Below are 27,192 nucleotides of genomic sequence, written 5' to 3'. Positions count from 1 at the left end.
GCGCGGAGAACCGCTGGGTTCAGGTGATGCAAGATCACGGTGTATCAAGAAACCTATGCCATGCCCAATCGTGAACATCCATCGATAGATAATGACGACGTTTGCAAGAAAATACTATACAAATTGGTTCAGTATAGCTTTGCGCTTTACGCCCACAAAAATAAATCGAGAAACACAGTCTTATGATAGTGAAGACCAAATAAAAAAACAAACGTCCTTAATATTTCACTGATTTTTAAACTAAAGCCATCGAATAACAATTTTTTTTTTTTATTATTATACTCAAAAATTTAAGGCAATATGAATTTTAATTGAGCATTAATAAGGTTAAAAATTGTTTATTTAAACTTAACAATAGTCTCCACCAACCCGTGACGGGATGTAGCTTATTAACATTTTAAAAGAATATTATTTAACCTGCCTCGAAAAGGGTTGTCGGGGAAATAAAATCGGGACGAAAGCAAAAACGTGTTGGATGCTAAATAAATTATTCGATATAAATATATTGGTGTAAGTACCTACTAAATAATTCAAAGAGTGGAAATCATAGAGGCCGCCACTTTATTTGGGGGAAATCGTGCTACGGGGAAGCAGGTAAAGCTCGAATGGACTCTGCGTTTATTAGGCTTAGGTACAGGTACATTATTAAATACCCAGTACCTTTTACTAGTTTGCCTGCATCTTTTTACGCATAGGCTTTGGTTTCTAAGCTACATAGAACCAAAATACATAGAACTAAAAGCTTAGTTTGCTATAATTCGCTGAAACAGACAAATCTTTAGGGTGCAACATGCAACATGCGATATGCACTATTCCTTGTATATGATATGATATGGCTTAGGTTTCTTTTTTGAAAAGTTACCTAGTCTCTTTTGCTTGATTCCATTAAAACTGGAAGGTAAGAAGTTGAAAAAAAAGCTTATAAATACGAAATTAGGATTTATAGTAGGTAGGTAAACAATAGTATGGATTAATAAGCATGAAATTATTGTTTCGAATTAAAAAAGTGATGTTAGTATTACTCTGCACGAGTAAATCTTAGCAAAAGTTGCACAAGTTTTATCTATAATCCGTTCAGTGGTTAAAAGTTACCATTGTTATTGTAAAAGCTATGTACGTAACCGTTAACGTTAATATACCAATACTTAGCACTATTTTATTATTACTCTCATTTATTTATTTTTTACATTTTATCCTATTTTTAAACAATAAAATAACAAAAACAACAGAAAAAATAACAGAAACACAGAAAGAACAAAAAATAAAATAACATCAACAACAAAATCAATAAATAACAGAAACAAAAGAGAAATAAAATAACATAAACAACAAAAAACTAAAGTAACGGAAAAAAAAAAAAAAAAACCATTGAATAAAAATATGATAAAATGTACCCCACTGGCAACAGGGTGGGTTGGACCCAAGCCGCCAGTGGTCAGGGCTCCAGAGTGAGGAACCTCCTCACAATGCGTGCCGTCTCAAGAACCACTGCCTTCTGTATCTTACCCTTGATCCAACAGTTAAGCGACAGTTTCTTAAGATGTTGGTCGAAACTGTTCGCAATAAGACCGTGGACTGATACAACTATCGGTACAATAATCGCTGAGTCAACACTCCACATGGCAGTAATCTCGTGGGCCAGGTCCAAGTATTTCGATACTTTTTCCTTTTCTGCTTTCACTAGATTATCATCATGTGGAATAGTGACATCAACAATCATTGCTCGACGCGCTGATCGGTCAACTAGCACTATATCAGGTCTATTGGCTACAATATACCTGTCAGTGATAACCGACCGATCCCAGTAAAGCAGGGCACTGCTATTTTCAAGAACTGACATTGGGTCGTACCTATAGTACGGCACCTCAGTATCTACAAGGCCATACTGAAGAGCAAGTTGTTGATGGATTATCTTGGCTACTTGATTATGTCTGTCCAAGTATTCGCCGTTAGCAAGATAAGAACAACCGGAAACAATATGTCTGAGGGATTCCCCAGGAAGATGGCACGCACGACAAATGTCAAGCGTTCCATCTTTCATTATATGTTTCCGGTAATTATTAGTCTTAATAACTTCGTCCATAATTGCACAGATAAAACCTTCGGTTTCCCCAAAGAGGTCCCCAAACTGTAGCCAGGATACAGAGGCTATGGAATCTACATCCGGCCTAGTTAATTTATTTTATTTATTATTATATATTATTTAATTGAATGATAACGGTAACTGATTTTTAAATCTTTTGGCGTATCTATACGCCAAAAAAATATAAAAACCTTGAATGTTGGTCGTCTGTTTATTTTATTGTTGTCAGTTTTCGCTCTCTTAAAAATTTATCTAGCTAGCTGTCCTGGTTTTGGCCCAGTAAGCTTACCTATTCTTTAGACTAAAGCCCTTATACAGTTAAACATAATGATTTCTGTGACGATTATATTATAAGCCGTGTATTTTTAATAGTAAAACTGTGAAGTTTATGTTATAAAAACTTTCCTCATGAAAATAAGTATTTCAAAAAAAAAATGAAAGTGAAAAGCCGTATTAAAATTCAATAAGTTATCGAATACACATACAAACGTGGATTGCTTCTTTGTTTTACACTATTTGGAGAACAGAGGCAGCTACTTATAAAGGTCTTGTGAACAAAACGAAAATGATATTTTTATTGTTCCCGGCCAGCGAAGCGTTATTCGATTCCTGGCTACCTTTAGGTAATACTGAACAAAGAAAAAGTGGGCCGAGGGAACAAATATTACGAAAAAGAAAACTTTGTTTGTTCGATTCGCGCTCGAAATTGGCTCAAGACTAGTTTATATCATTCGCTGTAGTGGTAATAAGTAAGTTTACATTTTTTGTATGGTATGTATGATTTTTCTTCTTTAGGATATTAATAAAAATCTAATTTAAATATATAAAAGAAAAAAGGTGACTAACTGACTGATAAATCAACGTACATCTCAAACTCAAGTAGTTTCAAACTCCAGCCGGATCGGGCTGAAAAGCACAGCCATTGTGACGTAGATATTATGTGCTAAGAAAAGATTTTTGAAAATTCATCCCTTAAGGGGGTAAAACAGGAGTTTGAAATTTTCGTAATCCACGCGCACAAATTAACGGGCGTAGGCTAGATATTGCATAAATATAATAAAGTATTAAAGATTCCGGTAACGTAAAATTGATATACATAAGCTTCCTTATTTTATCATGATGCGATGAGATGAAAAAATCAAAAACCGTCGAAGTGTGAGTCCACCGAGAGTTCCGTACTCGGGTGTTTTTTCCGACATTTTGCATGATAAATCAAAAATTTTAATGCATAAAAATATATAAAAAACTGTTTTAGAATGTACAAGTAAACCCCTTTCATATGATTCCCCATATTTTGGTATCTTACTTTGAAAATTGAATCACATTTTGTGATGTAACCATAAATTCACATTTTTTGGATTTGTTTTTCTTGTGCTATAAGACCTACCTACCTGCCAAATTTCATGACTCTTGGACAACGAGAAGTACCTACCTTATAGATTTTCTTGACAGACACGACGGATGGACGGACGGACGGACAGACGGACAGACAGACAACAAAGCAAGCAGCTGTTAATGTTATTTTTTTTTTAAGTATTTAAAAATTAACTAAATCAACATTTCCTTTAAAAAACACGAATGAGAATTATATAATAAACCTCTCCAACTTACACAAAAATCCGTACAAACATCAACAGTCTCTTATAAGCTAACTTTATTTATCTCGTAAAGTACTTGTTAATACTCAACCCCCGGGGGTGGTGGGAGTCTGGCTTCTCTAACTTCGCGAAAGCCCGACCGGTTGCTCGACGTGTTTGCCAATTTCATAGAACACCAGTTGTTGTTGATCTTTCGCTGAATATTTATTCAGACCGGAACGAACACATTTGTAAAGTTCAAGTTGAGAATGCGCTACTTACGCTAGATTTCAAACTTGTTTGACGATGAATTGGGCGATAATCGCCGGCTAAGAGGGGAATTGGGGTGCGTGGAGATGAACAATTTCTAGACAAAACTTGTTTACACTACTTATAGAATTAAATCAATTTAGTCGATATTTACTTTCAAGCGGTTGGGGTGGTTTTTCATTGTGCGTCTCAATATTTTTCTATAAAGTTTAAAAAATTATATTTAATTGAAATATAAATAAATTAGCATACACCGATAGGTAAATACAAAATAGCTACCTATTTGTATTTTTGATTGTATTAGAGAGGAATAAAATTTGACTCGGTAATATCTAAGTATAATACCTTTAGAATCAAAATGAATTGAAATCATATCACCACGTAAGTATATCAATTGATAATAATTACCTAAGTATCGATAAAGTACACAGTTATAACCTTCCTTATTTACAATAAAACATAAAAAGTTAAACTTAATCGTAACTAAGGGAGCAATAGGAATGTAGAACACGAACGTAATAAACGACTTTACAAGTTATTAAACAAACTTTTAATTTGATCTTGCGGCCGCCGATAACAATGCAGCAAAGTTATGTTAGGAGGGGGAGCGGTCGACGCCAATCTTTCTCACATTGCAGTACAAAATCGTACTTCTCAGTAAGAACACCTCGCAAAACTTTGTCCTAAGTAAACTCGCGAAACTCCCTGAGCCGAGCAGTCGGTCTACGGGTTCGCCACTGCCCGCTTCGCGCTCCGCTCCGCTACTCTCTCCGCTACCGGCCCCGCTCCGCGTATGCCGATCGTCTCCCTCCGCCAAACAAACGGACAAGTTTTAATGTTTTGCTCACAAAGTGTATGATTAAACGCGGAGAGCGGCGGAGAGAGTCGGCCGTAAGTTATTGATTTTCCCCGTCCGAACCCCTGTCGACTACGCGACTCGCGGTATGATTTGAGAGTTCTACGCCAATATCTCGTTCCCTAACTCGTACTAGATACGCTTTAAACTACTTCTAGACATAAACTACGTACATAAAGTACTTTCTAAGGCACCTCAAAAAGTTTCCATGGTGAAAACTGTGTACTTACAAGTTTTTTCGTGAAATTGTTATGAGAAAAGTTAGTAGTGACTGCGCAATCGTACCGCAGGCGGCAAGAGACGCGCACCCCACAACTTCACGTCGTTCTACGTTCCGAAGTTAACGCAAAGTTCCGCCATTTTGGAACATGCTCACAACCCACTTGTTTTATAAAGAAACTTTTTATTAATTCCTGTGGGCCGCGGAGTGTCAGTAAGATGTTTTGAGGTTAGGCTGTGAGTCGATATGTACGTTTTTGTGGCTCTGGACCGGTGCTTTACTGTGTAAGTGACTGTGTTGTAGAGGTTCGCGAGTGTTTCCGAAGATTTCAGATGTTGTTTTGAAGTGTTTCACGCGTGACGTTTTCCGGATGATGCTCTTGTGATTTGTGTTTACTTCAGCAAGCGTAAGGAGGACGCTACGATCTCGTCTTGACCTTGCTTATGAACCGGACGTACGGGGAAGTGACAGGTGATAAAAAGTTAACTTAGTTCTACTAGTTTTTTCATAGTTGGAAAGTTGTGTGTGGAAAAGTTTTGGCTGAAAGTATTACGAGTATCACATACATGCGCGCTAGGTGGTCAGAGATTGTAAACTTCTAAATAATAAACTACAGTAATGAAAATTAGTGGAATAGTAGTTTTTAATTTACATGAAATGCACATATAATTAACTTATTGGGTATTTCATTCATAGTCAAACAATTACATCTGAGAATTTTCTACAATACGAAAACAATAATGGAATGAAAATAAATAACAACGGGCATCAGTAAGTACGTACTACGAAGTGAAAATGTTTTGTTTCGAGTTCATGGAATTGATCAAAGGATATGAAGGCGTAGGAGGTAGGTACTTATAGTTCCATGGGGAAGAAATTTTAAAATGACTTTAGTGTAAGTAAGTATTTTAAGACCGTTGTGACTTATGACCTTGGCTTAGCGTAACTCGAGATCGATTTAATTTCTGATCCAATTGTCTTATTTGTTTTCTCATGAGCTGCTCTTTGTACTCGTATGAAGCACCTTATTTAATAAACATTTGTTATGTAAGGATGGTGAATATGTTTTCAACTTTTGTTTCTCTACACATAAATCATAACGTCATGTAGTACCTATTATAGAATATACCTAGTATAAAATTATTGATGTTATCGTTCTAAATCAAATAAGAAAACATGCCACAAACCTTTATAAATAAGGAAAAAAGAAAACTAATATTTTGTCGAAATAGTTCCTCCGGACCATAAATAAAGTAAAAAGCCCACGATATTGAAGATCGTTTTATTGAGGACGCCATTACAAAGTCATTTCAGTAACCGGTCCCAGTCTCAGTCTATTGTAGAGAAGGAAAATCTTTCTACAGTCACGGTTCTCGATGGGATAACGCAAACGAGCCTCGCTTGCCAAAGGTCCTAACAAAACTTTGTCCGACAAACAATAATTAACTCAATCCCGACTACTCAAAGTACAAACTCCAATAACAGTCAAGAAAGCTATGAAACTTTGTTAAATAACTTTTCAGATAACTTGAACTTCGTCTATTTGCACAAAGTAGTAAGCGGAATTCCACCGCGAGCTAATTCAATCTGTGCGCGCTTGTAATAAATGTTGTTTTCGCGTAATACCAATTGGGGAGTTAGTGTACTTTGCAAAGTTAAAACTTCTGGACTTTACGAAGCAAAACGCGAACTTTTGTAGAACATTTCAGTGTAGTTAGTACAATGTTATAATGGAAATAAGCACTTCAAAATGGCGTTGCCTGCAGCTGTGTTAATAAGTACGAGTAGCTATACATAAAGATATGTAAACCGATTTGAAGATTATATAACAAAGAAAGAGATTATGCAAGTACATTTTGTACAAGTACATAATACTAATCCTAACTTGATAGCTTTAACACGATTATTTCAATTCATCAGGTTTGAATAAAAGACGATATTTTAGATTTTCGAATGTTCAAGACACAATCAAATAATTACAAGTCAGTTTCTTATGGCTCTGGCGCACGTTCTTTAGAATTCTCGGGGCCTCTTAATAAGCACTGAAGATAGCCACTGAGAAGATTTAAGTGGGTAGAAATCCTACATAACCTAATCTCCTCCAAAGAGACCGGGTATCTTAGGAAGATTTCCCCTCTGTCAACAAAGAGAAAAAGATCAGTTTCTTATAAATTCGTTATGTTAATGGAAGTGCTACGGATAGGTATTACAGTGTGTTATATAATATATAATGCAAAATGTTTCACGGCGAATATTCTAAACAAAATAGGAAATGTTAAAATAATGATGTACTGATTTAATTATGTATGTGTATTCAAGTCGACGTTCAGAATTTACTACTAGCTCCTGAATAAACCTTAATAACTCATTCTATGAAAGGTATTATGTAAACTTTGTATGATTTGTCAAAAATGAAACTTGTGCTAATATGTTAAAGCTGAAATCGGTTTGGACAGAAAGTTTCAAGGGACTTTATGGCTGTCTCTTTATATTTGCCCCGTTTCTTTTTTACTTGCTTTGAACAATAAATGGCCCTCAGGGACGCAACTCTCTTTTAGGTCTGAATCAGATGCGCAACGTTTTTGATTCTGGCAAAATAGCGACTTCATTATTTTTCAGATGACCTTATTTCGTTCGAATGCCAATCAACATCCACGTATCGAGTAAATATAAAGAACTCAATAATAAACAATTTCCAAGAAACTACTCGCAACCTATTTTCTTTATTTAGCGAAAAATATCCACATTACTTTTATTAGATCGGTTTTTCTCCTAGATACAAAAAAGATTTCCACTAACGGTCATACATATTACTATACTTTAGCTGTATTCATTTAAAATTTCACCAAGATAAATAAGAATTGCTTTTGTATGCTAATAAATGTTTATTATAATAATTGTAACTATTTGCACTAAGGGCCTAAGGCTTATATTATCATGTAAACTTCTTTACATGTAATTCTGTTGTTCCAATAGAAATATTTTTTTAATCAAGTAAATTTTTACAAGTAGGTACATTTGAATCGTCAAATTGCTCCTACCACCAAAAAAAAAAAAACAATCCATTGTCAGAGTAACTCCGAATAATAGATATTGTAATTTGTGTATAGTCACTACTATCAACTCATCACTAAATGCTTGTAAAGCCTTGAACTTATTTAAAAAAAATCAAAAAAAAAAACATAAAAAAATAGGTTTTTAAATATGTGACGCGACATTTAAATCGCGTTTTGGTAGATCGCTTATACATTTTCCCCCTAACCCAAGTTGTCAATACAATGCGACTGTAAACAGACTGCTTCAATTTTATTGGGCACGATTCATGAATAGCAAATGAGCTTGCTCCGAGGAAATTATGTTATGAACACTACAATTTGCGGTGAGAGAAAACTTAATAGTTTTATGTAGGTAAGTTTGATTAGCATCATCATCATCAGCCTGTGGACGTCCACTGTTGGACATAGGCCTTCCCTAAAGAGTGCCACCACACCCAGTTGATTAGTATACGGTAATTATATTATAATGAGCATACTCTATGAGAAGCTATATCGACATTCATTTAAATGCTTACTTATTACACGCTTTGTGCGCGTATAATAAAATATAATTAAGTGCTTAACTAAAAAAATATTTTCTGCAATGGCTCTCTTCTCTTGAGGCTTATTGTGGCATAGTAAGAGTGCGAGCAAAACCCGTAGGCATATTATAAAATGTTACAAAACAAACTGAGCTTTACTACGCGATAGCTCCACTAGATACTAATACACAAACTACACCATATTAGATAGATAGAGGTACACAAAGTACGGTCGGCCTCAGAATTCCAATAGTAATTCCGCGAAAATATTGCATCAAAAATCTGTCGCACTTATGACCTTTTTCTATAAACACGCCACACACACCTAACGCATGTGCATAACCGTGCCACGCGAATATGATCATTAAGTTGCTAAATGACTTACGGCCTTTGACTGTACATATAGGTAATGGGGTTGAAATACAGTTTAATTTGAAATATTTTAGAAAAGACGCGTTGCTTGGATGTGTCTCTGCCGCAATGTACTTTGAGCCTAAGATATTTTCTTGTAGTAAAAAAAAGAGTAAAAAGAAGCTCATTTTCACTTTAGAACGCAAGCAAGGTATGTGCAAAATATTTAAGTTCAAAGCAAACAAACATATTTTTTCACTGAATATTATAGAGTGGAAGTAATAAAGTATGTAGTATTACGTCCCAAAAAGTATATTCTTTACATAAATTGAATAATAATTACGTCAAAATGGAATTTGTATAAAAGTTTCTCCCTTTAAATATTTTTTCCTTAGTTACTGGTCCGGAACTCTAGTGAACAATCCGAGCTCGCACTTGACCGGGTTTCTATAAGTAATCTTAAGCGTGTTTTCAAAGTTACGGGCAAGAATGCAAAAGAGCCGAGGGAAAGTTTTTAATGGCGAACGTTCTAATTTTAATTTAACTTTTTTATTTGACGTCTCGCATTTCAATAATAATTTTAAAGTACTTTCAGCTAATATTGCAAATGCGAAAGTGTGTCTGTCTGTATCTCTGTCTGTCTGGTAGCTTTTCTTGATCCATCTCTTTTACTGATTTGGATGAAATTTAGTACAGAAATAGCTTGCATTTTGCACATACAGACTATAATTTTAGCTCAATATTTTTGAACACAAATTATAAATGTGTTCAAAAAGATTGAGCTCATAATCATAACAACTCTGCATAGCCATGAATATGTAGTAGTGTCCCTAGTATGATAATATAACTTAATATGGTATGGTCCCAAATATGATGTGCTCTCTTGGCACCAATAACGAAGTGATATTATGCAAGTAGATGTTACTTTACGAAAATCTATATGACATGTTACTTTGCAAAGTTATAAGAGGGAACTGTACTAAAATTAAGCTTTTATCCACAGCACAGAATTCTAAAACTGAAATAGACTAGCTTTTATCCACAATATTGAATACTAAATAAAGCGATAGAAATGGTATTTGCTGTTCTTTGATACCGGCACAACAGCGTGTCACCGATTTTTTTAATAGGTACGAACACTATTTCTATATTAGTAACATGTCTATTTTTGCAATAACGCTATATTTTTTAAAGAGTTCACGCTCTGTTAAATTTTCTATACTTACTTTGAACACAGTTTCTCGAGATATAAAGACTAATTGAACAAACATTTTTTTTTAATAGTTTGATTCTAATTCAGACCGAAAAAAACAAATTGGATTTCAATCTTGACTAATGACTATATTACCTAATACGAAAGTTTTGAATATCAATCGATTAAGAAGAGTTTGCGTGATACGCGCACAATAAAAACAGACAGAGTATCACAATTTTATATAATAGGTGAGATTTTGCATAACAGTTTTCCCTATAAATATTCTTTGAATAAAATTTTGCAAGGCGACTTAATTTACAGAAAGTTTGCAGAAGCGAATGCGAAATGGAGTGCTCGGAAAGTGCTTGTGTAGTGTACTTGCGATAAATAAATGCTCTAAAGTACTTTCTCTGAACCGTTCAAGAAATAGAGTACGATATATTATTATAAAGGAAATAAAATCTTCAAAGAGAAAATCTGTATTGATCTTTTCAATTCCTAACTTACCTTCCCTAGAGTTAGGCTGAAGACACATCAAGAGATTAGAGTAAAAGCGACGTGACGTGTCTCAGCTAATATGTTACGAATTGAACTTTGCTGCACGTTATGTACGTGAGGAAAAAATCATTGATTTCTTTAAACCATTATAAATACATACATCCAGGTACATAATATTGTAGAAATTAAGCATTACAACTCTTCGGCTCTGGCACAGTTTGCCTTGAGCCTTGAGTCTTGAGCAGAGAGTTTAAGGTCGAATCTGAAAACAAACTTTTCACATTCAAGTTAAAACATTTCATACCGATATAATTATTATTATTACAATATCACTTCATTCACTTCTCGTAATTTTACTTAACTTTTTATTCTTGTATATCTTTCCCATCGATACTTACTGCATAGTTCTACTACTTTAAAAGTAGATGCATTCAAATAGAGTGGAGTGGAGCCGATTAATGAATAATGTGTGAGTGGGGTGAAACGGAGTTGAGTCATTTTGATAACTATCTAATCTCAACTATATGTACTTTGATGTACCGTTGAAACTGATACGCTAACGCCACGCCTAAAACTATACACGCCTACCACCCTTAGGGTAGAAACATAGGGACTGTACACAAAACTGCGATACGACGCGATGCGAATTCGCAACGCAGAAAGTTGCGACAAGAATTGCTGTGATGCGATTTCGTGCGGCAAGGCGTCTCCCTTCCACGATAAGGTGACCATTCCTTCGAATTTGATGCGAATCAATTCGCAAATTCTTGCGACGCGACGTGCTAGCTCGCAGGTTTTTGCGATGCGACGTCGCATAGCAATTTTGTGTTTTGGCCTTTATGCTTGGTAAATAAAGCTTAGATAGAGTCGTTATAAAAAAAGACACAGGGCTCTACCCATTGATTTTAGAGTTATTCTGAGGCTCTAACGGTGTGCCTTGCAAAGAGTTGCCTGTTCAAAATCATTCATAAAACCGTAGAGCACAAAAAGTTTACCCACCATTTTTTTGTTGAAAGTTATGTTTTCCAAGTTGGCAAGTTCTCCGTTCCTTACTTTCTGTTGAACAAGTAAATTAAGTTACAGGAATTTATTTGAACCAAGTTTTCTAAAAAATAAGTATACCTATTATAAAAGTCAATGCCGTCTGAAAATAAACTATAGATGATGCCCGTGACTTCATCCACGTAAGTTTCGGTTCTTATAATTCCGAAAGAATTCTTTAATTTACTGGAATAAAAAGTAGTCTATCTCTGTCTCCGAGTTGCAAGCTACATTTGTATTAGTTAATAGAAGATGCCCGCGTTTTTATCGGCATAGATGTAGGTGTTTTTTAAATATTTTTTTAATCAAAATTCGCTATGAAATAGAAACACAATTACTTCGATGGAAAAATATCCAAAAACTGCGCAAAATATCTAGATTTCTTTAGTTTTAATTAGAAATGGTAATTAATGTTTCTGCAATTTTTTTAACTTTACATAAAGGTACGATTTCCAAAAACGTTATGAAATTGTTTTTTTTGGGAATTGGAATCTTCTTTCTTCATACAAAACAGTAAATAAATGTAGATGTACGGTCTATCCTTTTTACATTTTGCTAAAAATCAGTTCGGTCCTTTAATAAAGGAAACATAGATTTGATGATTAAACGAACTTACCTTAAGTGAAGTTCTATCATAATTATACGAAGGCTTCGTCTGAAGAGATTAGGATACTTGTAGTAGCACGAACCGTGTGGCCATTTCATACACTAAGTTGAGAAATACAAAAAACAAGATAAATACTTTTTTCGTAGGTACCATAGACTATACTTCTCATAGTGACAGCACTGATCGTCATTTTCATTTAGTTTAGAGAGCTTCTTTTTTTTTTTTTTTTTTACTAATTCATACACGGGTGTCTGAAAGGAAAGAAAGGGTGGGAGGGAGCTAATCTCTTCAGACGAAGCCTTCGTATAATTATGATAGAACTTCACTTAAGGTAAGTTCGTTTAATCATCAATTATACTTCGCTTCGTCTTCGAGATTAGGATACTTGTAGATCTTTAGAGATATGACATTTGTAAAAAAAATATCATAATAGATATATTCATATAATCAATTTAATCAATTATATCAATATAACAAAACGTAACAGCTTAATCTTAAGCAATAAAGAGTAAATCAAAGAATTAAATTAACTCATATTATTATTTCCAAAGAAAATAAAAATGCATTTTAAATGTATTAAGAATTGAGATTTAAAATTGAGATTTAAAATTGATATTGCAAAATCATTGCTATTATCAGTTACCTCAACTCTTTGATAAAAAACGTGCGAATGACAAAACTGACCAACGCGCAGTTTTGCGTATTAAATCAATATTAATGGTATTTTCATATGCAGTAGAAGTGGAGGCATGCCTCGTTGAATAAGCTGTAAACATATTAGCTGTAAATATATTAGTGCATATTGCACTTTTATTCAAAACTTCCTTTATCCAACGACTGATTGATTGTGAACAAACTGGTTTATATGGACTTTTTAATCTGATAAACAGTTGATCATTGTTTCTTACAGAAATTGTCCAATTGACATACACTAATAAGGCCTCTGTCGGGTATATTTCTGGCTTTTTTTTTTTTTTTTGAAAAAAGGTACTTATAATTAAGGAGGGTTGAAAAAGAGCCAGCGCGTGAAGTTTTAATCAAATCTGGTATTTTTATAATAATTCTGTCATCAGCTTTAATTTCAATATTCTGCATATTAATTTTACTTCGTTACAAGATCTAGTAATGTTACAATTTTTTTTGTTAGTTTTTCCATACTAATCTCATCATTGGGGTACCAGCTTTCCAAAAAATTGAATACAATTGAAGGATTCCAAGTAACATTATATTCTTGCAAAGATGGGCGTAGCCGGTAGAAGCCCTTAAACAATCTAGTTAACCTATCATCTGTGCCTATCTTTGTGTTTACAATTAAAGATAAAGCAGATCTATAACTGTTTAAAGTACTATGCTGAATTCCTTTATGAAACATTTCAGTTAAGAAAGTAATTACATGGGTAACTGCAGCTTCATAAGGATCAATATTGTGATTGTTACAAAAAATTAACCATTTTTTAAATACAACACCATATTGTTTAACAGAAGTGTCTGATATTGACGCACTCATGATGTCTAATGCACTTTGTGGAACCCCTCTTCGTGAAAAAACGCTGTGCGGATAACTTCGCGGCTACTAGCGTGACTTTGTGTTGCAATTGGCTGTTAGGAACAGATAATAACACGTCTGTATTGGTTCCAAGTATTAACATATCATTACATTTTTTTTTTTTTTTTTTAAAGTGGGAACCACGGTTAAGTAGGCCAGAGGGGAACAACTACTATGCCTTCAGCTTTATCTAAAATTATCTTACGAATCATTTTCAAAATTACGGATATTGATGGGAAAGCATAAAAATTTAGTTTTTTCCAATTCAACGTAAAGGAAATTTACTGCTATTGCTCCTGGGTCTCCATGCCAAGAATTATATGCATCGCATTTCTTATTTAGCCTAGTAGCAAATAAATCTATAGCTGGTCTACCAAAGTGTTCTACAATTCTACTGAAGGCATGGACAGTTAGTTCCCACTCGATATCGGGGTGCAATCGTCGCGATTCTGCGTCCGCTACTTCATTATCTTGTGAAGAGATGTAAGATGCATAGACAAAAATGTTTTGTCCTCGCACCAATTCCATAATTTCTTGTTAATATCAGTGAGATGAGGAAATCGCACGCCACCCATTTTGTTTACATACGAACTGGCAGTTGTATTGTCGATGCGAAGAAGTATCTGACAATTATTTCGACTCTTTGCGAAGACCTTTAAACCGAAATATGCTGCCAATATTTCTAAGTAGTTGATGTGCATATTTTTCTCATCTTCACTCCATTTACCATTAGCTTTATCCTTACCACATGCTGCCCCCCATCCTGTTTTACTGGCATCGGAAAAGATTTCTAAGCAGTAGGAATCATCTCTAATAGGATTAACTGACCTTACAATATGTGTCAGCCACCATTCAAAATCTTTTGCTAAATGTTGAGGAATAGTCATATGACTGTCATAGTCCTCAGTCTTTTCTAGAGCTAGATATTTACATCGTTCGATATTCTTGGTGTATAACCAACCATATTGAACGGCGGGGCAAGATGAGGTAAGGTGGCCTGCTAAACGAGCAAACTGTCGAATTGTACATCGCTTTAATTTTATAAATTTCAATATTTCTTGTTTTATTAACATCCTCTTTTCATTAGTGAGAGCGATATGAAAATTTTTGGTGTCAATTATAAATCCTAAATATTTACATCTAGTTTTAGGTATCAACGAACTTTTCTCATAGTTAATTATGAAACCTAACCTATGACTCCAAGATATCAATTGTATGAGTTACATTCTGTTGACAAGCGTGAAATGTGTCAGCAATTATACATATATCATCCAAGTAAATGAATGAAATATATCCCAAAGACCGAAGTAAGGATATTACTGGTTTCATTAACTTTGTAAAAACTATAGGAGCTGTGTTCAATCCGAATGGGAGGACGTTAAATTCGTATGTTTTATTGTTACATATGAAACGTAATTTTTTTTTTTTTTTTTAATTTTCCATTTATAGGTATTAAAAAATAAGCATCCTTTAAATCTAGCGTACATAAGAATGAATTTTTCGAAATTAATTTTAAATTTGTTCGTAAGTCCTCCATTTTAAAGTGATTCGTTGATATAAATTTATTAAGTGATTTAAGATTTAGAATAAACCGCTTTTTGCCATTCGGCTTAGGTACAAGAAAAATACTTGAAATATATTGCATATTACATGGTATGCATTCAGATATTGCACCGGAATTTAACAATTCATTAATGACACTTTCAAATTTGTTAATTTCTTCCTGAGAAAAAATTCTAGAGGACGGTGTAAATTACTGTTTCGCGGTTGTGAAAAAAGGAATTTTATAACCATTTTTAATCCACGATAAAATGACGGCGTCATTAGTAATGAGGCACCATCTGTCATAAAAAGCGGCTAGTCTACCAGCGTTGTGTCGTACCTCGACTACCGGCGTGTCCGAGTGCGCGCGCGCGAGCGCTGCGGCGCGGCGGTGGCCGATGCACTCGACCCCGCGGCGGCGGCCGGCGGTGGCGGCGGCGGCGGAGCTTGGTACTTGCGAGGCTGTTGCGCTGCAGGCGCTGACCTCCTTGCTGCTCCCGACTGCCTCGCCAGCGGAAGCGGAGCTTTCCCGTTTAAACACCGATATTGATTATGTTGCGACGACACAGTCTTCATTTCTGTTCCTGATTTATGTATTACTTTTGCTGCTTTTAGTGTATCGGCTAATTTTTCGCCAAAGAGAAAACTGTCAATTCCAGTGGAGTATAAATGATCCTTAATCTCTTTTTTAATAGTAGCAGTTACAAAACTTCGGCGAGACATAGACTCGACAAATTGGGAGTCACATAAGAGTTTGGTTGCGTCTAATAAAAGTTTAATGACGTCAGTCTCTTTACTTTGATTTGTAAACATTTTTGTCAAAGCTTGACTTATACAAGTTATAGCAATTGCTTGTTGGTTCTGTTTAACTTCAATAGCTTTGTCCTTTTTATCTAACGCCTCAGACAGTGCAGCCTTTATTTCTGCGTTTAATTGGGGAGATTCAATCTTGAGGCAGTTTCCTGGTGGAAAATATTTTTCAAGGAGGAAGGATTTGGCAGACCCGTGGTCGCAATATGTTCCCAACAAACAGCTAGTTCAGTTTGTATTGGAGAACTGTATTTTTTATTTTTAGAAGGGGTTTCACCGAATAAATCCAGTATCCAGTAGTCGTTATCCAAAATAATCGAAGTTTCAGTTGATATTACAGCTGATGTTGAGGGTAAATCGGAAATAATACCCATAATTGAATGATCCAGATCCACTGGGGACGATTGATTCCTCGTATGCTATCGATGATAACGGCCACGTCTTCTGACATATTTGGTTGATTGTTTACAAATCAGTTAATTATTTTAAATCAATTATTAAGCTTGTAACGAAGACACAGGCTCACAACCTGTGCTCAACGATATTGATGTGAAGGTATTATCCTTAAGAGATAAACTCATCACTTTTTTGTAGTAATTAATACAAAGGAAATAGTCTAAATAACTATCCTCAATGTATATTGACGTGAAGGTAACACTCTCTATCGAAGTGTACTCAACACATAATAATATTACTCGCGGTGTTCCCAGGTGGTCACCCATCCAAGTATTGACCGCGCCTGATGTTGCTTAACTTCGGTGATCGGACGAAAACCGGTGTATTCAACATGGTATGGACGTTGGCTCTCCCGTATTTTCATACCTACAAATCGATGAGCTTACCTTCTTGTAATGACAATGGCGGATTAGAATTGTCCGAAGATGAATCCGATATTGTTCGAGCACGTTTTTGTATCTTTTTTCCAGTTTCTTTATTTTTCGCAGAAGATACTCATCACTACTTTTATTTTTGCGTTTAGGCATTATTAATACTCAAATTCACTACGACTTTTTAAGAATATCGTGTTGAACGGCCAGGCACTAGAACGCGAATGAAAATGACGATCAGTGCTGTCACTATGAGAAGTATAGTCTATGGTACCTACGAAAAAAGTATTTATCTTGTTTTTTGTATTTCTCAACTTAGTGTATGAAATGGCCACACGGTTCGTGCTACTACAAGTATCCTAATCTCGAAGACGAAGCGAAGTATAATTATTATATTACTGCGTAAAAATGATTTCTTTGTTCTGTTCAGACTCCAAATATCGGAGCAATAATAATTCGTACAAAATTTATTTCCCTTTCAAAAGTAACAAACAAGATGTTGTTTGTATTTTTCAAGAATTCCCGTGGGCTGCGGCCTGTGGTTCACAGAAATAAGAATCTACGTGAGCTCATAATACGAGTTCTATACCTACGAGAACATTTTTCATGTTTTATATTAAATCATACACGTGTGATTTTGTATTGTTCATAAAGAATACAGAATCACACGTGTATTATTCACACGTACGTAATCACAAATCGTATATCTGCTACAAAAATATAAAATGATAGTATAAGTTCCTATAACATACTAGATGATGCCCGCGACTTCGACCACACGGATTCATTTTTTAGGGTTCCATACCTCAAAAGGAAAAACGGAACCCTTATAGGATCACTTTTTTGTCTGTCTGTCTGTCCGTCCATCCGTCGTATCTGTCAAGAAAACCTATAGGGTACTTCCCGTTGACCTAGAATCATGTTTGGCAGGTGGTAAGCCTTACAGCACAAGTAAAGGAATAAATCCGAAAACCGTGAATTTGTGGTTCCATCACAGAAAAAGAGTTAAAATTGTGTTTCAATTTTCAAACTAAGATAACTATACCGACTGGGATATCATATAACAGTCAGAGAGATAGAGATATAGAAGGTTTATGGTGACTAGACGACAAGATTGGATTAGTTAAACATTTTTGATGTTATCTATACTAATAAATAAAATTGGAGTGTCTGTCTGTAATTTCGAAATAACTACCACATATTAAGGTCATATGGTTATTTGAACGGTACCATAACTGAATCACACGTTTTTAAAATTTTTTTCTGTCTGTCTGTCTGTCTGTCTGTCTGTCTGTCTGTCTGTTTGAAAAGGCTAATCTTCGGAACGGCTGAACCGATTTTAACGGGATTTTCACATACAAGTAGAGAATTGACCAGGGTGTAACATAGGCTACTTTTTTAACCGACTTTCAAAAAGGTGTTTTTCTACCTATGTACATTGAAATCTCCGAGATTTCTGAACCAATTTGCGTCATTTCTTTTTTAATTGATAGAGGAATTTTACGACATTGTTTCATAAAAAATTTGGATTCCAACTCTTTAATCCTGATGCTGCAGGGGATCTGACCAATCCACGCGGGCGAAGCTGCGGGCATCAGCTAGTATAAAATAAAATTAAACTGTAGTTTAAAGAACATAAATCCTCGAATCACCTATTTAAAGTTGTAGCTAGTCTAGTTTTCGCTGCCCTCTCGACTATCTAATTAATCCTTTCTCATTACTAAGTCAGCGAAACTTGGAATTAGCAGATCTACTTAGTAAAAGTTTGTTGGATATACCTTCGCCACTCTGAAGTACCTACTCGTGTAGATATGGTACAATAAAATACTACAGCTAATGTCTTTTTAGGGTTCCTTAGTTCAAAAGGAAAAATAGAACCCTTATAGGATCACTTTGTTGTCTGTCTATCTGTCTGTCTGTCGGTCTGTCTGTTTGCCCGTCTCTCCGTCTGCCCGTCTGTCGTGTAGGTAGGTCAAAAAACCTATAGGGTACTTGCCCTAACTCCCGTTGACCTAGAATCATGAAATTTGGCAGGTAGGTAGGTCTTTTATACAAGTAAAGGAAAAAATCTGAAAACCGTGAAAATGTGGTTACATCATAAAAAAAAATTAAAATGTGTTTCAATTTTCTAAATAAGATAAATATACCAAGTGGGGTATCATATGAAAGGGCTTTACCTTTACATTCTAAAACAGATTTTTATTTATTTTTATGTATAGTAGTTTTTGATTTCTCATGCAAAATGTCGGAAAAATACCCGAATAGTTACGGAACCCATGGTGCGCGAGTCTGACCCGCACTTGGCCGGTTTTTTAGTATTTAAACTATAGTAACTGGTGACAGATATCTTTTCACTACTTACTGACTATGATGTTAGCTGGCTTATATTAGGTATAAAGTATTTATAGTAATGTCTGTTATGTTTTAAAAACTTAGTCAAAATTGCATGGGAGCTTAAGTTGGTATGGGTGTTTAAAAAACCGTCCGTGTCCATGTTTTATATGAAAACACTTAAGCCAATTAAGAAGCCTCAGGTTTTCAAGAATAACTTGAAAATATTACTAAGCAAACCTCTTTGACATAAATGTGTTCATATTTTTCTTTCTCGACACGTAAGTATCTAAAGGAAGAGAAAACATTTCCATAAAATATACCTAATTACGTTTGAATACAAAGTGATTACTTGGAAAGTACCTACCTGTATTTTATATGAATATAATAAGTGCTTACACGTGCACAAGCAAACTTGCATCTGCCTTATAAAGACCGATTTTCGCAGAATTCGCAAGTAGAATATGTCTACATTTCCACCTATTTCCACTCATTTTGATAACATAATGTTAATGTAGCTTACTAAAAGGGATTCTATAAACATACCGGACTGAGATGGTCTCAGATCTAGCTAACTGGTGTGGGAAGATGACATTTGAAGTTATAGGACCGTATTGAAAATACTACCACGTGTTGAAAACCTGCATCCCGGGGAAGAATATAGGCTACTTTTGATCCCGGAAAATCAAAGAGCTACTACGAGTTTTTAAAAACCTTAATCCACGCGGGCGAAGTCGCAAGCGTTATCTATACTAATATTATAAAGAGGAAACCTTTGTATTTTTGTATTTTTGTATTTTTGTATGTTTGTATTGAATAGGCTCAAAAACTACTGGACCGATTTCAAAATTTCTTTTACCATTACTTAGAGGGATTCTTCCAAATCCGTATAGGCTATATTTTATCCCGGAAAATAGATAGGATTTTTCGTGGTAGTGAAAATTGTGGAGTAAGGCGTCGAAAAAACTGCCGTACGTTAACGATTCTCGCGAACGCTGCCTAAATGGTTAGAGATGTATGGTTGACTTCTATAGAAAAGTTGTAGAACTCAATAATGCCTACAAAAAAGTCCGCGATAGTATAAACCAAACATTTATATTTTAGCCATTATAACCACTTTTCCATAGAATAAAAGTAATTAAAGTTATTAGCCTATGTTTATTGATCATATTATCGTCAAATACTAATCCTTATCCAAATAAACTATTTATTGAGATAGGCTACTTTTTATCCCGGAAAATTAAAGAGTTCCCACGGGATTTCGAAAAACCTAAATCCACGCGGGCGAAGCCGCGAGCATCGGCTAGTCTAACATAAAATAAATGTGGTTTTCAAACCAATTTTCTTTAAAAGTTCAACTAAAATCTTGTTTGATGAAAATCTTTTCCAACATAACGTCCTGGTGCTTAGCAATAAGCTCCTTAGTTGTGCAAGTATCTAATATTGTAACCTATTGTTGGGAGGTATTCGCCTCGAGAATTTAATCTAACATTGAAAGACCTTCTTCAGTAAAACTTGATGTTAAAATTGAGACCTATTAAAGATTAGATTTTTACAATCGGTACAATTGTAAAACAAAGGTTAAAATACTTTTATCAAAAGTAAAACATTTTTTGTGTGCCTTTTTTTCAATAAAATAAAATAAAATTAGATGGATAAAGGGTTTCTGATCTAGGTATACTCGTAGGTAGGTACATATACGTAGGAGGGCTTTGTGAACCAGTGAACTGCAGTAGATTCATTTAACTATTCAAGAGCTTTTCGAGAAAGTTTATTTGATTTAAAAAAAAAAATATTTTGCGCTATTTTACCCGAACGATCTATATTTATAAAAAGAGTTGTCCTGACTTATCAACGCTCAGTCTAGACCCTGGAGTTAGAAACTGTAAATTTTGATAGTAGGTTCCTTTTATTACCGAAGTACACAATAGTAAAGGATTTTTGGAAATTCCACCTCTAAAGGGGTTAAATAGGTGATGAAAGTTTGTATGCAAGTCCGCCATTTTTCAAGTTAAATGTATGAAAATTAGTATCTGGGCTTTGGGAAAAAATGACGAAGTATATGTTTCAGGATTTCTGGAAATTCCACTCCCTCTTCGATATGCAAATATTCTACTTGAGCTAAGCCGGGGCGGGTTTATAGCCCCCGACCCAAAAAGAGGGGTGTTAAAAGTTTGACGTATCTGTGTATCTGTCTGTGGCATCGTAGCTCCTAAACTGATGAACCGATTTTAATTTAGTTTTTTTTGTTTGAAAGGTGGCTTGATCGAAAGTGTTCTAAGCTATTAAGGTCAAGTAGGGTAAGAGAAACATACTTTACTGGTTTGTGAACATTTTGGCCATCAGCTATCAAAATTATACATTTATTTCGATATTAATTGAAACAAATCTTCGCTTTTGAAATATACTAACATTTTTTTTGACACAGAACTAGATTGTTCGTATAATTACGGCACAATTTAGCAACAAAGCTAGGTCATAAAAATGATCCTCTTACCCGAGATTTGAAGTAAGAGGAACACTCGATACTTTTAAGTAATAACTCGTGTTTTTAAGTGTTTATATAGCATGTATTAATTTTTTTTTTGAGTTAAGGGAATGAAAACCTTACCTCGTTTAAAATAAGGTCTTATTTAGGCTGACAGCATACAAAAACGAAATTTGGGGTAACAGGAACATAATGGTAAGGTCAGAGGTGCTAAACTTTTTCTGGTATTAAATGAACGTATTAAAAACTAGCTTTCCGCCCGCGACTTCGTCCGCGTTTTGGTTATATTGCGCTTGGCACAATTTTTCAAAACATGACCCCCTTTAGTGTCCCGTGATCGGTTAAAATGAAGCCTATGCCCCTAGCCCCGGGTGTCAAGCTACCTACCTTCCAAATTTCTTAAGATTGGTTCAGTGGTTTAGGCGTGGAAACGCAACAGACAGACAGACAGACATACAGACATACAGACAGACAGACAGACAGAAAGACAGACTTTCGCATTTATAATATTGGTCGGAATAGTTGGGATAGAAATGTATTCTAAAAACAGATATGGTTTTAGTAAATTTCTTTACTTAATTACAATTTAAAAAATTAACTCGTAAGAAACAAAACAAACTTCTAACAATTTTGAACTTTTACTTTGGCCTATACGCGTAATTGTAAACAACAATGTATCACAACAAAAATACTGTCACAAACAATAACATTCGTAGTGAAATACTACTATCGGTCTTTCTTTCGTAAGCTCGAGGCATTTTGCTTTTTCTGTAACAATAAACAGTTAAACAAATCATGGCTATTTACGGAACGTGTTATACCGGCTGACTTTTTAAGTCCTGGCCAAAATTTGTAGGATAAACCTTAACCTTTTGTATGGGACCAACTTTCGTACTCGAAAAAAAAAATCTACTAAGTATTTCATACATTTTGGTCACAGCTGATCGATACTTTTGTATGGAACAGCTGACTTTTTATTTAGAAAAAGTTGTTCATATTCATAGGTAGGTTTATCCTACAAATCTTGGCCAGTACTTAAAAAGTCAGCCGGTATTTTAGTGGATTTAAAAAATGTTTGTTACCCCCTGAAACCGGGAAAGAGGAACATATGTTTCTCTTAACCTAGTACAGCCGTTCCTCTTTCCCAGCTTGCCATTTTGAAGGTTATGTTTTTATTGACATCGAAAAAGCACTAAAAACACACACTACAAACAATACAATACGTAGAAAATAAAGATTAAACGTAATAATTACACTTACCATAGCAATCAACCGCAAAACTGATGTTTTTAATATTTTAATAACACAAACAAGGAACGCCGCTAGGTCTTGGTTTTTTTTAGTTTGACAACTGATTTTTTTTTCTCTCTTTTACTCGCTTACCTGCCGTGTTGTAGCGCCATCCATCCAAGAATATATGAACTACGCCTAATACTGTTATATCAACGTAGTGACCATAGAGCTCGCCGTTATAGTTTTCTTTTTACTAGTTACAGTTTCTCTTCCCCCCGCGTCCCTCTTACCCCACCTGACCTTATCTAAGAAAATCGGTTCAGCCGTTTGAAAGTTATCAGCTCTTTTCTGGTTACTGTAACCTTCACTTGTCAGGGGTGTTATAAATTTTTAATTTACACTTGTGTATTTAATAGCGAACTAAGTGTAGAAGTTTTCATTATTACTCTTTGTCGTAGGATGTCACGCAAGGGGCGGGAGAGTTACACCATTCGCCACTTACTACAGTTGCCGAATGCAAGGTCGTCGCCTGGTCCACATCCTCCCGCGCCATCTATCAAGGTAAACATTCTATAAGATGTACTGTATATGTATAACTTAGCCACTTAGTCCTCACTACCAGCGACCAGCTAACCTAATAAATCAATGCTCACTACAAATAAACCTTTCTTACCACACAAACACACGCCAAACAAATGTAGTTTGGCTCTCATTTGAATACTTATCAATCAAACTCGGTGAAATTTTGTAAATACGTTCTAGAAACTGATATCGTTATTTGTGAATTTTTAGATTTTCGTTAAAGTATTTAGTTTCAACGCTACACGTTATTTTTACGGAAAATTGGTAATTTACAAACATATCTAGAACATTAGTATCTAGAACGTGTCTACAAAACTAAATCGAGTTTGATTGGTCCATATTCAAATGAGAACCAAAATACGTTTGTATGGAGCGAGTGACAGAGAGTCATCTGTTCTTTGATAAATTTTTACTTTCCAAGTTCATCTAGGTATCATCCCTAAGAAAATTTGTTTTCACACAAAAAACTCGACGGAAGAGCGAAACTTAGTCACCCATTTTCTTCAAGATTTTAGTTTACAAAACTTATAAAAATTGCCTCTACGAGTGTTTTACAGTCCAAAATGCTGTTCCTGCAAGAAATTTCAGAAGTTACTTGCCAGTGGACACTTGGCCTAATGCAAAATGTCCATCAGCTATAAAAATTGCAGAAGTCGCTACTCTTGTTGTCATGTCAATGTCTGTAAATACTGACTTGCTAAGATAATTTGCTGCGAGTGTTACTAGTGCAAGTGTTATTTGTTTATAGTGCAAATAGCTTGCCAGGGCTAACTTCTGCAAGTTTTATTACCGGTGAATACTTGGTTTTTCACAGCGTTGAGTAAAATAATTCATTCTTTCAATTTACGTGAACCAATAAAATCAGATGATCATCTCGAATTACCAGACAAAGTAATCCTAGAGCATGAAAGTAACGACAACGAAGGATAGCCTAGCCAGTCGGGTTAGAAAGAGGTTTCCTTGGATGGAAACTCACCTTGCTCTACGAAGTTACGGATTTTCCTCACAGAGGGCGCGTGCTTATGAGGGTAGGGGAAAAGCTTTCTTATTGAAGTTCTTACTGTAGCGAATAGATGGCGTTTTTAATACTGAAACATTAATTCAAAAAGTTTTCTCCATTTATTATAACACTTTTTCAGACTTTAAAATACATTTATTGAGTTTTCCTTTATTCTAGGTCCTTCCTCTTAGGTTCGTAGGTCAAGACTATCTGCGTGCTATATTCTACATCAATCTATAAAATCTGAAATTATTATCGTACTGTACTTATTTTTTAGTGTAAAAAAAACCTATAAATAATTTAATAAATCAAAATACAGCATAGTAAGTACCTAGGTTTAATCAGGTAAGTTTCGCACGTAACATTTTTGAGATTAAGAAAATGTTTAGCTTATATAAATTAAAAGGGTTGGTTAGTCAAATTGCTGACTCACAAACTCGTGAAACGTTGAGAAGTTGTAGAGATCTGTTGAAAATACCTACCTGAGAAAGCAAATCCATTTAGTGAACGTTAGTTAGCCATAGCAATGCGCCCCTTGATCGCATTCTTAGGAAAACTATTCGAATTGGCCTTTGAGTATTTATTTACGAAGCAAAATCGTTATTTGCCCAACGATGGCTTTGATCCTGCAATGACCGTGCAAACATACTATTGACCTTCCATTAAATGCTTGTGCGTAAGAATAATGGAGATATCGCGTTGTTTTTTTTGAAGTTTAACTATAATGTAAACTCACTATCTACTGAAGGATTTTTCAAAATTGGCAAAAACTTACTTCATTTTTTTAATCACTATCTAAACTAGCGGCACGCTATGATGGCCGGTTTGACACATTACAATAGTGATGTGGAATGTCAATTTATTCTCGAACAAAAAACAATTAAGTTTTGTTTTTGTACCTGATTAAATAGGTTTAATAAAACAAAAATGTATATGTTTATTTAATTTATTTGAACGAACTGAATATTTGAACGAAAATGAATATACATACTTTAAATTCAAATTCAAATTCAAAATGTTTTTATTCAATTAGACTTTTACAAGTTCTTTCGAATCGTCAAAAGCATCTACCACTGGTTCGGAATGCCCCTCCCACCGAGAAGAACCAGCAAGAAACTCGGCGGTTGCTCTTTTCAAACACATATTCTTTTATATGCACACAAGAAACATATGAATACAAAAGATACCAAAAAAGGTGCCACAAAAGGCCATAATTAATCAGATTCGTCCATACTACTATTTTCACTGTCGTCACTGCTATCATCACATACATTAATAATTATATGTTCGTTTTCTATAATATTATCTATTTTCACTTTAGTTTTCTTTTAGTTTGTCCACATAGTGAAAATTGTTCATATTCACAAGTACATTCACCCCTTAAATGGTGCAAACTGATTTTTCTACACTTGTATACATTTAAGAAATCAATTTAATAAATAAATTTTGAGTCCTAAACCTAAAACTACATTCGATAAAATTTATGAATCTCTGCACATCACTATCGTCAATAAAGTAATACAATTATTTCCTTCAAAGTCGTTATCAATTAATACGGAACTTCATGAGCGGACAAACGTCAAACCGGCCATCATAGCGTGCCGCTAGTTTAAGTACAGCCACAATTATTTTCAGAAAACTTGTAGAAAACCTCACAACGATTTCAATGTTTTTCAGATTTTCTTTTTCCAAGTTTCCAGTTGCTATTTTTTTCCAAGTTACAGGATTCAAAGGGTATATAAATCCTATAGTGTTTACCCTGTGTAACTTTTTTTACTTTAACGAACTCCTGACGTATACCTACAAATCTTTGAATCCTGTAACTTAGGGAAAAAATTGTAAGTGGAAACTTGGAATGAGAATTTTTTCTAGGTAATTTGATTGGAGAATATTCAATTGAGAGCCAAACTACGTTTGTGTGGAGCACGCTGCAGATAGAGTCATCTTAAAAATAATAATTTATTTGAAGGCAGGTCCTACCTACTCATATTTCACTCAGAAAAAGGGTTTCTTTTCACGGCCGGCTGGCTGTTAGCAGGCCACCCCTTGTCCGGCTCGTTTTGTCTACATTACAGCGTCCTGTAAGAATTAATGTCCTTACAAGGGTAAATCTTTGCTTTAGCCCGGATTGATGCGCATTTCTTACGATGTTTGCGTAGTTTATTCGATCTCCAAAGGGGTAGTTTTATTGCGTTTTCATTTAATTCTCTTATTACGATTTTGACTATATCTACTAGATGGTACATACCCACGATTTCGTCAGCGTGGATTTGGTACTTAAAATCCCGGGAGAACTCTTTGATTTTTCGGGATATAAAGTAATTTATGTCAATATCAAATTAATCTACAGAGAGCGGGCGAAGCTGCAGGCATCATGTAGTACAAAATATGTATAATACTAATAACTACCTATCAAAGACTTAGACCAGATTGTTCAGAAGCGTGTAATCACTGAGTGAGGGGCATTCAAGTCTATATATTTTTCGTTAATCTGGCGAGTGTTAAGTGATTAAGCACTCAGCGGGCGGTCGGCCGGTCTTTTATACACCGATTTGTTA

At 34.9% G+C, this 27,192-nt stretch overlaps 1 protein-coding gene and 1 pseudogene across 1 annotated transcript in view; one reads left to right on the top strand and one right to left on the bottom strand.

The window, feature by feature from the left end:
* The first annotated feature begins 5,026 nt into the window (after positions 1-5,026).
* LOC123878968 (actin cytoskeleton-regulatory complex protein PAN1-like) overlaps positions 5,027-27,192 on the top strand; it is a 256,319-nt gene continuing 234,153 nt past the window's right edge. Inside the window, exons 1-2 of the mRNA XM_045926376.1 lie at positions 5,027-5,477; positions 23,511-23,613. Coding sequence (XP_045782332.1) covers positions 23,512-23,613 — 102 coding nt within the window. The 5' untranslated portion in view covers positions 5,027-5,477; position 23,511. The remainder of the gene's footprint in view (positions 5,478-23,510; positions 23,614-27,192) is intronic.
* On the bottom strand, positions 16,857-16,977 carry LOC123881270 (annotated as a pseudogene).

This window comes from Maniola jurtina, chromosome 3, assembly GCF_905333055.1.
Source record: "Maniola jurtina chromosome 3, ilManJurt1.1, whole genome shotgun sequence".
Lineage (NCBI taxonomy): Eukaryota > Metazoa > Arthropoda > Insecta > Lepidoptera > Nymphalidae > Maniola > Maniola jurtina.
This window is presented reverse-complemented; position numbering and strand designations above follow the sequence as displayed.